We start from the raw sequence: 13831 nt of genomic DNA, 5'->3' as shown, positions 1-13831 counted from the left end.
GGAGCTGGATGTTTCTTGGTGTTGGTGATTAGTGGATTTGATTTTCAATGACATCTTTTGTAGAAAATCCTACCCCATCTCAGGCTTCATTATGAAGTCATGTTACAATGTTTTCAGATGTTGCCAATAAAAAGCATGTAATGCATGAAAAAGCACTTGAGTAAATCAGTTTTTTCTTATCGCTGCTAGCAGTGAAAGTGAAGAACAAACACAGCAAAAAAAGACGTTAGTTTCAATGTATTTTATTCTTTACTGTAGAAACACTGTACATAAATTACTTTCTCTGAGACTAATATTGATGTACGTATAAGTGGAATTCATCAACCTCCGAAATAAAGAAAAAGATAAACCATAAAACATTGTCAACTTGTCATAACTGTCGTTGAAAAAAAGATCGGTAGCATATGAGGTTAACTCTCTGTGGAAAGTTCCTGCTCTTTCCTTCCAAATGACTAAAGTTACTTTTCAACCTTATAAACACACATACGCACAATGGAAACTCTAAAGGAGTACAGAGACCCACAATCAATGAGTAAACATCCACATTGATCTTTGATCTATTACTGTTACTCGTTAATGTCACTGATGGCAATGCACTGTCCCTTTAAAGATAAACAAGCAAAAATAAAGGGAGAAGCAACGATTTGTTACTACTCACAGCAATCCTGTCCCCCACCCCTCCCACCCAAAGCCATGATAACATGTTTCTATTGCAAGCAATACTACTACCTGTGACTGAGAAAAGCACAAGTCTATTTGTTATGAGGCCGAGTCACATTTTGTAAAAGTGAATAACACCTGGGCAGCCAGGGTACCAGGGGTTTATAGGACCAATGTACATCCACGCAAACACAACGGTGGCCCTACAGTCGCCCTGGTTCTTCACATACGTTAGTTTGACTATGGTCTCTCTAAATTTGTAGAACTTGTTAGAGCACAGAATGGGAAGAAGTGGCTTTTAAGTAAAAACACAAATCAAAGTTTGTCTTTGTTCAGGTCATATAATGGTCCATTCCAGTGGTGACGGTGCAGTAAAAGTAGTAATAGTGGTATAAGTAATACTATGTAAAAATGTTTTTGTTAATTTTCATATACCCTTTTTGTCTGAAGCAACAGCAAGTTTATATAAAGAAAAAAACTCAAAGACAAAATCAGTTAATTTTTTTCAGCTTTCATACAAAGTTGAATTTTTGTGCCTGTCCTTCTTAGAGAGTCCACGACGGTGGTTCCACTCAGTTGCTTCAGCCACGGACACGACAGAGCCTACAGACGTGGCTCCCAACAGAGATACGACACCTGCAACATCTCTTAGGGATGCACAGATGGCGATTACACTGACAGTTACCAGCTGTTGAAACGCTTGCAAGCTCATGTAACTGTAAAGTCCTCAGTCGGCCGCTTGAACGAGTCTCTACATCCCACTGTTTGATAGCTAGCTAGCACACAAATATAGCAGTCGGGTTATAGCCCCCACCTTTCACGAAAGGCGGTGGGGATGGGGGGTCATGCGTGCAAGCTGTTCGAAGGCAGACGACCGGGTGAAAAAAAGAGAAAGCGAGATAGAGAAAAAGAACATGACCGAAAAAAGGAACCTTTATCCGGGTTTGCAGACCATCAAACTGCAGCCGTGTTTCGGGTCAGCTGCACTGAAGTGATTGTTACATCATCAGTCTAGAAATCCCATTTGAACATTTTGATCCCAAAAAAAGGGATCGCGGGATCTCTTCAGTGGCTTGGTTTCAGTCTGTGACATCCATGTTTGAAAAGCTTTTGTTAGTCTCTGACAGTCAGTGGGCGGGATCATTGGATTCTGTTAATGCCGTGTTACCTCCTCCCTATCTCACTCTGCCGTAGGAACTGGATGTTGTTAGCGCTGTCGGCTAGCTCGGGGTACTGCTCTATAGACAGTACGTAGTATCCATCATAACCCAAAACCTTCCCGCTGCTTAGCAGCTGCCTCTTTTCTCCCTCCGTCCATAGCCGTACTCCTTCTTCCCCGTCTCTCACTCGCTGTTGTTCGCGCGCCCAGGCACTCGACAGCGCCCTCTGCCTTGCTTGTTCCAGGATTCGCGCTTTCTCCTCATCCAGCGTCGTCCCGTAACGCACGTGAAGTGTCAGGGCGCCGTACTGGAGCTCCACATCAGCAAAACGCCGCGTTCTCCCGTTCATGACTGTTGTGGACTGGGATACTGTGACGTTTACTCCATTTTCTAGTGACTTCCTCCCCGAGGTGAGCCGCAGTGCGCTGAGGTCATTCTCAGGCAGGCTGGTCTTGATGAAGTAGTGCGTGTCTCTTCCCTCCACTGTGAAATGCAAGCCCTCAAGGTAAAAGGCATTATTTAGGACAGCAGCCACCTTGATGCAGTCCTCGTTGGCGATGTTTAGAGCACTGGTCACAACGCGACCTTGGACCACGGCGAGCATCACTCCCTTTCCTATTAGAGACTTGACAGTGGCAAACCACAGCCAAGGCTTGTTGTGGTCTGAATGTCGCCGACTGAGCTGAATTTCTGGCATGCGCTCAAACGACAGAAAGGCCTGAGACTGACGGGTCACTTCCTGCTGGACGCCTGAGATAGACTGTGGAGAAAAAGCAGAAAAGGTGTCTGAAAATGTGACTCACAATCATTGTCGGCTGCATCTAGGTGTGTGGACTCAATCGATCATTGCTGCTCCAAGTCATACAAATTCTGTTCAATTCAATTTGATTTATGTAGCGTGAAATCACAACAACGCTTTATATGATCAAGTAAAAACCCGACAATAATGAAGAGAAATAGAGAGAAGTCGTGTTTCGGGTCATAGAGAGAAAAGCCCAATAATAGAGAGCAAACACTTGGTGATGGTGGGAAGGAAAAACTCCCTTTTTACAGGAAGAAAGCTCCGGCTGAAGCAGGCTCAGGGAGGAAGACAGCACGAAGTCTCTCCTGCTTCTTTATCTTTTTCTCTCTTTCAGTTTCTCTCTTGAAACGGCCACTTCTATTTCTGTCGTTGCCTTCATTAATCGCTGAGTTAACGTCAGTGTCTCTACGTCAGTGTCTCTACGTCAGCGCCTCTACGTCAGCGCCTCTACGTCAGCGCCTTTTCCTCACTGTGTGATTACTGATGACCCGACAACACGTGCACAGACATCCTCCTTTACTGATTTCCTTTCCTTTAAATGGGAGGATGTCTCACTAATAACTTCCTATTAATTTATTCCTCGTTTCTTCTCGTTCTGTTATTTTCTGTTCCTTGTCAACGTTATGTTTGCATGACTATATATAAATGAGTAACTATTAAGGTGTAGAATGTCTCGTATGTGGCCATCAGCAACAGTGACAAGAGTACCGAACAAACCACCCCAGATGTGTTTGATGCAGTTACATCATTTATTCCATTTACAAATATCATCCAGTGACTGGACTGACTGGATTAGCCACCGACTCGCTGCTCCCTGATGGCACGATTCTAAACCCGCTGTCAGTGCTGGCCACTTAGCTACAATACGAGCTCCAGATCAAGCCCTGAGGAGCTGGATTATGCTTGTTAGAGTTTCTTTCTTGTGCTGAAAAGTCAAAGAAAGATGATTCAGACATGTTTAAGAAGTACGTCCAGGCCAGGTTACATCACTGGAGACTTTTGAGAAAACATGAGGACCTACTGGTGATATGTACGACTGATGACGCCCATTCGATTTATTCAATTTAATTAATTTTTTTCTAACACTGCTTGGTAAGATCAAGGCAATAAAACTACTTCATGGTTTGTATTACAAGCAAAAATGAATTTTGCACAAATGTAACCACTGTTTGTTTGACACTTGTTTCACTGTCACTGGGCTGCAACCAGAGAAAACGCCCGCTGTGACGGATCGGGTGTGGTGTTCCTCCATAGTTCATCTGAGTATACATACAGGCAGGTCATCCCACAGCTGGCTCTTTTTCATCTCCAGTGATGGCTGTATCAGGTCAAATTTCGGAATAGGGAATCCTGGGATTGCATTATGGAGATGAAAGCCAAATGTGACCAACCAGATGTTGATATCTGCAGAGAAAGAGAAGAGTGGAAATAGTGATATTTATAAAAGAAACTGAGAAACAACAATGCAAAGCAATCATACTGTATCAGAGGGACTGGGACTAGTTTTATGCCTTCATATAAACTGACAAACCTCTGTTGGTGTTTAAAACACATTGATTCAATTCGATTTTACTCATATAGTGCCTCAAGGTAGGGGTGGGCAGTATAAACGGTATACGGTAGAAACAATATGAATTTGGCTTTTTGCTATAGCGCTCTACCACGAGCACATGTTGATGGTGTCATGCAAGCAAGGAGCTTATAAAGAAGAGCGGTGTGACGCTGGTCATATGGACCTGGTTTGGGTTAAGCAGTCGGATGTTGAGCAGAAAAATATCATCTGACAGTAATGGTGAAGAGACGGAATACAAGTAATTTGTTTCCTCACTTCAAAAACAAAGCCCGTGTTGGAATATGAGCAAAGCCAAAAACTGCACCTTCCACAAACAGTCAGTCCAGTGGAAAGAAAAACGGTGGCCCTACACAGCAGACATTTTACTTTATTACTGTATTCAAAAACGTTGGCGCATTTATCTTCATTTTTATTTGTTATTTAAGAATTTTCTGTTACATTGTTTGGAAAAAGATCTGAAATTATTTGAAAAGTTTTATAATTTAAAATGTAAAAAAAGTTTTGCACAATAAATGTTCTTAAAATAGCATTTTTATACTGTTCAGTCATTTTGACACACACACACACACACACACACACACACACACACACACACACACACACACACACACACACACACACATCTATATCTATCTATCTATCTATATATACAGAAGAATATATCGCAATATATACTGTTACTGCACATGCTTCAAATTACACCGCAGTATGGATTTTAGGCCATGTCGCCCAGCCCTACCTCAAGGCATTTAATATCATAAGGTGGGGACCCTACAATAATCCAGAGGAAACAATCAGGTGACCCCTATGAGCGATCACTTTGGTGACTGTGAGAAGGAAAAACTATCTTTGCACAGGAAGAAACCTCTGACACACTCATGGTTGGGCAGCCATCTGCCCAGACCGACGGGGGAGAGGGGAGGGAGACGAGACAAAAGACATGCTGTGATTAATGCAGAGAGGTGTATGAACACATGGTGTATGAACACATGGTGAATGAACACATGGTGAATGAACACATGGTGTATGAACACATGGTGTATGAACACATGGTGAATGAACACATGGTGTATGAACACATGGTGTATGAACACATGGTGAATGAACACATGGTGAATGAACACATGGTGTATGAACACATGGTGTATGAACACATGGTGAATGAACACATGGTGTATGAACACATGGTGTATGAACACATGGTGTATGAACACATGGTGAATGAACACATGGTGAATGAACACATGGTGTATGAACACATGGTGTATGAACACATGGTGAATGAACACATGGTGTATGAACACATGGTGTATGAACACATGGTGAATGAACACATGGTGTATGAACACATGGTGTATGAACACATGGTGAATGAACACATGGTGAAATAGGGTGGATTAAGAAAAAACGTCTAGTCTACTGCAGCATAACTAAGCGAGGATTCAGGGTCACCTGGTCCAGCTGCTTCCACAGAGGAGGAGAAACTATTCTACTTTTACAGATCTCAGGAACGTCTGCTTCTGTGTCTGAACTTGATTTCGTATTGCTATTACATCATTTAACTTTCTTCATTTAACTGAGAAGTGCTTTATAAATAAACTTGACTTGTTTATTTCTCTGATGAAACAGAATGAAAATGATTTCTCGAGTAGTGCAGCAGGAATTATTCCACGAGTTATGTGACCTTAAAGCAACAGGTAATACACACATGGACTGAAAACATGTAAACAAGTCCAAATCGCTCCTTTACCTGTGACATATTCTTTGACCTGGTGGATCTTGCTGATGGGGTTGTTACCTTGGAACATGTACAGGTTAAAGGGCTGAGGGTCCTTACCAACACGTGTCCATGTGCTGATGTCAGGAGTGGTCCACCTTAAAACACAGACATGCTCTGCTCATGCTTGACACCATTACAGTCACCTGTTACACTTGTGCTGGTCGAGTGTCAGACTGCCTACCTTCCCGCAGGAATGTCATAATCTCTGTCTCCAAAATGAAGCAACCGCGTCAAAGGATCATACAGACCTCCGTGGAAACCAATTACCAACACGAAGTCTGGGTTGGAATCAAAGTAAACTTCACCATACGCTGTGTATTGCACCTACACAGACACACAAAGATCTATTAATTGCATCGGATATGGAGAAACACAGCAGTTCTGATGAATAAAGTCACATGCTGAAGCCTTTTGTTCCGGCAGGACCAACATGCATACCTGTTTAAGCAGGAGCCCATTGTTACTGAACACAGCCAGTGGAGTCCCAGTGTTATCACATGCAATATAAAACTCTTCTCCGCTGCTGATCTCCATGGCAAAAACATGGCCCTGTGCAAAAATAACCAACATTGGATTCAACAATAACAAACCTGCTATCATGCTGCGATATGCAGTTATAATCCATTGCTATGGGGTGCACACACACCGTGTTTTCACATCTTTGTGGAGATCACGCCGCTAACCCCAGCCATGACAAATGAATGCCTAAACCTAACTATGACCGAATTGTTACCCTGACACTAAAACCACATTTTGAGTCTGTTGGTCCCCACAAAGATATGTAGACACGGTCAGCTGCATTGTTACAGATGCCTCAACTAGTGCACCATTAGCTTTAGCAGAATAATTAAATAAATTACAGGGAGAAACTGCTCTCTCCGTCTTGTCACTTTTTTCCATATGCTCACTGGAGAGAAACCTGCTGTAACCAGACTGTCGTGCATCAAAAGTACAGCACTGAGTGTCTCGCCTGCTTCTAGCACGACAGCAGAGAGGTTTTTTAACCAGCCTTCTAACTTTAGCAAAAGCACTGCTGCGAGCTAAATGACTCTTTCAGTGTGGTACCTGCAGATCGTAGTAAAAGGACGTGATCTCTGAGCTGGAGTGGTTGTAGACGTGGGTTATCCTGGTGGGATAGTTCAGGTCCGCATAGAAGAACTGCAAGTGCTGGCCCAGGCTGTTCCTAGATGCTACTCGCCGACCCAAGCCGTCATAACGGTACTGGATGGTCCAGCTGGCTGCTTTGCTGTAGACACGAACTAGTAGGCCTGTTGTAAAAAAAATACTGATGCTGTTGTCTTTTATAAGGAAAAAGTGCACATGTTCAGTGCATGTATGACTCTCTTTAGGGTTAGTTTTCTGTTTTCCACATAAGCCTTTAGAGCAGCGGTCCCCATCCCCCGGGCCTCGGACCGGTACTGGTCCGTGAGTCGTTTGGTACCGGGCCGTGAGAGTTGAGGCTCAGGTGTGAAATGTGTGGTTTTCAGGGTTTTTATCGGTTTTCAGCGTTATTTTGTTATCGTTTTTATCGTTAACTCGGTTTTCCTGGGTCTTTTCAGTGTGTTATGAATAAATCTTCTTTTTTTCGGTACCGGTACTGGTTTTATTTTGTTGTATTTATCCGCGACACCTTAAAGGCCGGTCTGTGGAAATATTGTCGGGCATAAACCGGTCCGTGGTGCAAAAAAGGTTGGAGACCGCTGCTTTCGAGTGAACTTTGACTGCTCAGGATGTGATCAGGTGCTCTATGGCACAATTTGTAAACTTCTGTCTTGAATATAACATTTTCCTACACGTCTGATTTGGGTAATCATTTAAACTGTTCAAGCACAGTCAACGTCAAGAGGACGAACACTACTGTGCCACTTTGCGTTGCGTCTGTTGGTCAAACTGTGCAAACCTTTGGAGTTGTATTCAAATATCTCAGCTCCTCTCTGTCTGAGGAAGCCGTCCTCATCCAGCCTATACTGAACATCTCCCAGCCGAGTGATTCTGTCCCGCAGGTCGTAGCGCAGAGGGGTCAAACGCCCGCTGTTCCCAGGGTTCAGCAGATGCAGATTCCCGTTCAGATCGTAATTATATCTGAAAGGACAGAAAGTAGAATCGTTAATTATTATTTGGCATCAGTGTTTTCTTTCTTTCTTGAATGCTGTGATCCTACCTCCACATCATCTTCTCGTTGAGGGAGACGGTCTGCAGCTGTCCATCGACGTCATACTCATAACCATATTTGGTCGTGTTAGCAAACGGCCCGATCTTGATTTCACGCTTTGTCACTCGGCCCATGTTGTCATACTGAATGGTGATCCAGTACATCAGTGACCTGAAAATCTCATACTGGATCTCCTTGATGCGGCCGTGCTGGTCAAAGTGTTTTGTGTAGGTCATTACTGCTGTGGAGATAATCTGGGAATGATGGGCAGACAGAAGATCTACTGTTACACTTCAGCAGTGACCCAAAGCCCTGCTGATCAAAAAACTGCACCTGACATCTGGACAGCCCCACCCTGCCTCAGGTGGGGTTTTGTTTCATTGCTTTGAAGACACAAACACAACCTCCAGCTGTGGGTGGAGAAAATGTCATTTGATGAGGGAAGAACACCTGCTGCATCTGACACACATAAATCATACCTGTGACTAACACTGTGTCCAGAAGCATAACAGTGGTTAAACGTAACTGAGGGCTGTGGGTGCTCAAACTCTCAGGATCTGAAAGGATGTTAGCTCGCTCTTTAAATATTAGCTCGTCTGCTGCCAGTTTAACTTCAAGGCTTCGAGAAACATCCACAAATAGCTGCAACACTGAGAGGTCACAATAAACAAGCTGATATGGAGAATTAAGATATCTGAAATATATCCTTATCAGCACAGCGAGACCTGAAATGTCCAGCTACCTCAGCCTAATTAACCCTATAAACCTGTGCTATAAACTCTCAACCACGAAATGAAGATCCACAAAAACTCAGTGTTTCAAAATGTTTTCGTGATCTCTGCTGCCATGAGACACTGCCTCAGCCCCATTCACCAATCACTGATTAATGCACTTATCCCACTTGTTTTCTTCCTCTTGGAGACGTCCAAAGTTTTGTCCCATCAGTGGAAATATTTTAGGTGTCAGTGCCCCTGAAAGGATCTAACTGATGTGTCGTGCAGCGGGGGTGATAACATGATTTGGGTGTCCCTTCGGTCTCTTCCAGGAATCATCGTATGGTTTGATGTGAATGAAAATGATGTTACTCGTATGATATGGCCTTGCCAGTCACTAGATTTAGGAATGGTGCTCTCCACCACCATCAAAAGACCAACAAGGGAATATCTTTTGGAAGAACAGAGTTTAAAAGATTACTAAAATGTTACCATATTACTAGAATCTGAGGTGCTTATTTTAAACAGTATCGAAGATCCGTTATTACCTGATTGATATCGTAATAAATGACTCCAAACTTCCCAAACTGTTCCACTTTCCCAGATATGTCGTCAAACTGATAGAGATCGATGGGCAGCGGCGTCTCGTTGATTACAGCCTGCATGCTGGTGACCCTGAAACTGTTGTCATAGGTGTAGTCAAAGCGCGCGTTCACCATCCCGTCCTCGCTGAAGCGGAATATTTGCCGGTCAACCAGTGGGCCAATTTGGCGGTACCGGATGGAGCAGATGAAGCCTTCGCTCTGCAGGTTGACAGTCTTAAGCACACCAGCAGTCTCGTCATATGTGAAGCTGACCCTGGTCGAGTCATAAAGGATTTCTGCCAGCTTGTTCTGACGAGACAAATATAAACAAGTGTTACAGTGACGACACAAGCAGGATGTCTGCTGTGCATATCACGCTTCATCACCAGCCTACAGCTCATCCAACTGTTTCTTTATGGTTCCACTATGGGTAACTTTCAATGACCAAAAGCAACTGTGAAGTTTGAAGCGGGAAAGATGTTGCAACAACACTGCTGCATGCTGCATGTACAGGACAACTGTACCTTAAACATACACAGACATTTCCTTCCTCATCGGTAACCTTTGACCTTTGTTGAAGAATCAGCTGCATAAAGACATGAATAACCTACCTGTCTGCGGTATTTGTACAGTATACGCCGGCCAGTGCCTAGATGAGCCACCCTCAGGAGCTAAGAAAGAGAAAGCAGTGAATGATTAGCTTTGCTGCTGTTGAGTGAAGTTGATCACATCCAGTGTGTCTCTTACTTGCTAAAAACAAAACACACCTGTCCATCTTCAGAGTAATCCACAGTAACAGACGCGTTGCTTTCTGGTGGGGTGTAGATGTTCCTGTAATATCCTATGGATCGGATGGTCTGCATGGTGTGTCGGGCCACGCTGGGCATGGTGACTGCTGACAGGCGGTCCACGGAGTCATAGTCAAGGATGTACTGGTGCTGGCTGTGCAGCAGCAGCACCATGGACTGATGCAGAGACAGGAGGAAGACAATTAGAAGCAGAACACACTGACTGGTCGCGTGGCGGCCTGTAGTGAGAGGCCACAGACGTTATGATTGGATGTCTGAATTACAGTTTCTTATACAGAAAACAAAAGTGGTGCAAATGTTGTAAATGTAGCCTAGATTCACATCAGTCCACACTGCAGATACATGAAGATTCATTCAAGTACAACCGGCACTGCATCGTTTAATCAGATGTTATCAGATAAAGATCCTGATATTGTTGCACCACCTGCTGGAGCTGCACCTACCGAGGTCATGCAAAGCTCCCCTGCATGTGTGTTAGACAGTTTGACATGAATACCAAAGTGGCTTTTCACAGCGCTCAGGGAACACTGACACCACATATGCTGCTCAGATACACCTGATTTGGTCATGAGTGTGTTTTATAGGATACATTTCCACGACCAGAAGAGACACACACATCAAAATAAAGAATGTTGCGCTTCAGTAATGAAATGTGCAATAAAATATGCTTTAATAAATTCATTTACTATTCTTTTATTTATTTAGACATTAGTAAATAATCTATTAATTAATAATGTAAAATGTATCAATGCAAGGTGATGTTGCAATGTAGCAATCAGAGTCTGAAGGCCCAGACAATTCCCAACAGATTGATTTTCCCACGTGGATCATTATGGCTTTGCTATACTGGTCAGCTTAATTGTCACAGTTTATTTGATCTTTATTATTTTTTGGTACTTTTAAGTTATTACAATCAGAACAGACACTGTGGGACGGGAAAGATGAAGAGAAGTTAGGAAGTTGAGTTAACAGAAGGAGAGGGAAAACAGTAGAGAGGGATGGAGAGAGAAAAGACACTGAATCTGTTTGATCACCTGCTGAAACAAAACAGGCAAAAAGAAAAAACATAGCAGGGAAACCATGGCAACAACCCAGAAAAGCATCAGTAACAGTAAATAATAAATACTGAATGTTACTGAGCAGCAGGACTGATAATGCAGGATATGTTTGGAGGCAGCAGCCTGTGTGAGTCTGTGAGTACCTGTGTGTGTTTGTATTCAACAACCATAAAAAAAAGATTTTCTAAATCATTTAAATTTAAATGTAAAAAAGAAAAATAAATAAATGAAAAGATGTTTTTCTGACATTTAAAATTCCACTCCTCATTTTTGAAATCCACTGAATTTTCCTTTCCTGTTAGCTCACAGATTAGCTTTTAAATGACCAAATAAGATGTTGTTGTTGTTTTGTTTTTTACCGTGCTCCTTTGTCTCAAAGCTTAGCCTAACCAGTTATCACGTTTTCATACAGAGTAAAGGACGTTTGGATTTTTCCCCCTTAACCATAAACACCTTCATTTAGGACTGTATTTTGTGATTACTTGTGTCGTATTTGTATAATATTTAAATTTGTCTGATGATCTAAAGCATTTAAGTGTGACAAACATACAAAAAAATAGGAAATCAGGAAGGTGCAATGGCTTATTGGAAGAGTTTCAGTCAGGTTTCAGAGCTCATCACAGCACAGAAACAGCTTTAGTGAAGGTTACAAATGATCTTCTTATGGCCTCTGACAGTGGACTCATCGAATATCTACTGTCAGTTAATATTTGTAAATCTGAAAAGCCAAGAAGTTTTGTTATGCATATATATATATCCTACAGTATATAGCTTTTCATTCTATAAAACAAGGGGAAGCCTAGCTTCTTCCTGGGCCACAACAAGTTTCATAGCTTGAACGTGCTGCTCTGCTGGGTCCTGCCTGCTTGTATTCTGCATATTCTCCTAAATGGGTTTCAGCTGGACACTGTAGCTTTCACCTACAGACAGGCATGTTAGACTAACTGCCAATTTTAAACTGATTATAGATGTGACTATGAGAGCAGAGGCCTCAAAATGTGACATCTTGGATATGCAAATGGCAAACTGTACAATAAAATATGTGAATGTATAGAAAAAAAATGAACTTGTAGTTTCAATCGGTAGAAAAGGAAGGAGCATCGTGTATGAGGACAGTACGAGAACAAAGGAAAGGATGTAGTGGGTACTTTAAATGTAGGGACACGAGGAAGGTAGATATGTTATGTGTGCAGGAGGAGAAGTGGAAGGAAGCAAGGCCATGGCCACTGAAGGTGGATACAAACTCTATCTTGGTGTTGATAGGAAGAGAAATGGAGTAGGGGTGACCTTGAGTATGTGTACTGTGGAGCTGCAGAGTATAAAGTCGGTGATGCATGTACCTGACAAACAGGATGTCAGGTGAGAAAGAGAAAGTTGGATCAAATGGTGCAGAGCGTGTGCGTGTTGATGTGTGGGGATTACATGGTGTAAGTTGGAGAAGCAACAATGTTGCATACAGTTTCGGGAGGAGCTGATATTGTCACAGCCGGGGCAGCAGTCGTGTGGTGGAAACAATGAGGCAGTGGAGATGCGAGTGGAGATTTATGTACAGTGAAAATAACAAAGGTGAGGGAAGAACTGAACATAAAACTGGGAAAACTAACAAACTGAAACATAAGGACAGCAGGAGATGTACAAAGGCTGTGCAGAGAGACGCAGAGGAACACAGGCAGACACACACTATAAATACACAGAGGGACACTGGGAAATCACACACAGTGGGAGACACAGCTGGACCTGATGAGCCTGACGAGACGGGGGACCAACAGAGGGAGCACCAACCCAGAAACCCAGCATCCAAAACCCCAAAACACAAACCATCCCAAACAGTCCACAAATAGTAGTGATAATAATAATAATAACAATAAATACACCAAACACAAAATCACTGAGTCCACAGACTCAGGACCATGACAGATATAATCTCAGAGATAAGCTCCAGGAAAGCTGATGAGCCATACCAGAGAAAGAGTCGCTAGACTAAAGGGAGAGGTGATGATCAGCAAGCAGCAAAGAAGGAACACTATAGGTGAAAGGTTTCTACTGAGGGTGTTGGTGGAGAGTAAGGAGGAGATCAGAATGAGGTGTACTACTGACAGCATGCCAAAAAACAAACTATGATGTTCGTCGAGTGTGGCAGAGAGCTGTGTGTCCTGCTCCACCCTGGAGGACATGAAAGAGGGATGTGAGGCAGTGGTGAGGTGTGCAGTAGAGGTGACAGGTGGGTTTTAAACATCAGCTCTGAGCCTCGTCTTGTTTGCAGTGGTGATGGTGGACAAATGAGGTCTCCGTGGACTATGACCTTCACAGATGACACTTTAATTCTGTCGTAAGAGCAGGGAGCAGGTGGAGGTATGAACAATGAAAATCAATAGAATCAAGAAAGAATATGTGTGTGAATGACAGGAAGGTAGCTGGAGAAGTGAACACGCAAGCAATGGAAGCATTGAAGGTAGATGAGTTTAAAACCTGGAGTCAATGATCCAAAGCAATGGACAGTGCAGAAGAGAGGTGAAGAAGAAAGCGTTTGCAGGGTGGAG

The 13831-nt window shown here is 43.0% G+C and overlaps 1 protein-coding gene across 1 annotated transcript in view; it reads right to left on the bottom strand.

Moving 5' to 3' along the window:
• Positions 1–226: 226 nt before the first annotated feature.
• The window catches only part of tenm3 (teneurin transmembrane protein 3), a 351882-nt gene continuing 338277 nt past the window's right edge, over positions 227–13831 (bottom strand). Inside the window, exons 46-56 of the mRNA XM_085458328.1 lie at positions 10192–10389; positions 10036–10095; positions 9389–9733; positions 8137–8381; positions 7876–8057; positions 7041–7243; positions 6414–6524; positions 6157–6299; positions 5946–6070; positions 3896–4026; positions 227–2580 (exon numbers count right to left, since the gene is read on the bottom strand). Of these exons, the coding sequence (XP_085314454.1) occupies positions 1825–2580; positions 3896–4026; positions 5946–6070; positions 6157–6299; positions 6414–6524; positions 7041–7243; positions 7876–8057; positions 8137–8381; positions 9389–9733; positions 10036–10095; positions 10192–10389 (2499 nt within the window). The 3' untranslated portion in view covers positions 227–1824. The remainder of the gene's footprint in view (positions 2581–3895; positions 4027–5945; positions 6071–6156; positions 6300–6413; positions 6525–7040; positions 7244–7875; positions 8058–8136; positions 8382–9388; positions 9734–10035; positions 10096–10191; positions 10390–13831) is intronic.

This window comes from Copadichromis virginalis, linkage group LG6, assembly GCF_057382275.1.
Source record: "Copadichromis virginalis isolate Kocher_CV1m ecotype Utaka linkage group LG6, C_Virginalis_male_GT1.1, whole genome shotgun sequence".
Classification (NCBI taxonomy): Eukaryota; Metazoa; Chordata; class Actinopteri; order Cichliformes; family Cichlidae; genus Copadichromis; species Copadichromis virginalis.
The sequence above is the reverse complement of the archived record's forward strand: the minus strand, read 5'-3'. Positions and strand labels throughout refer to the sequence as shown.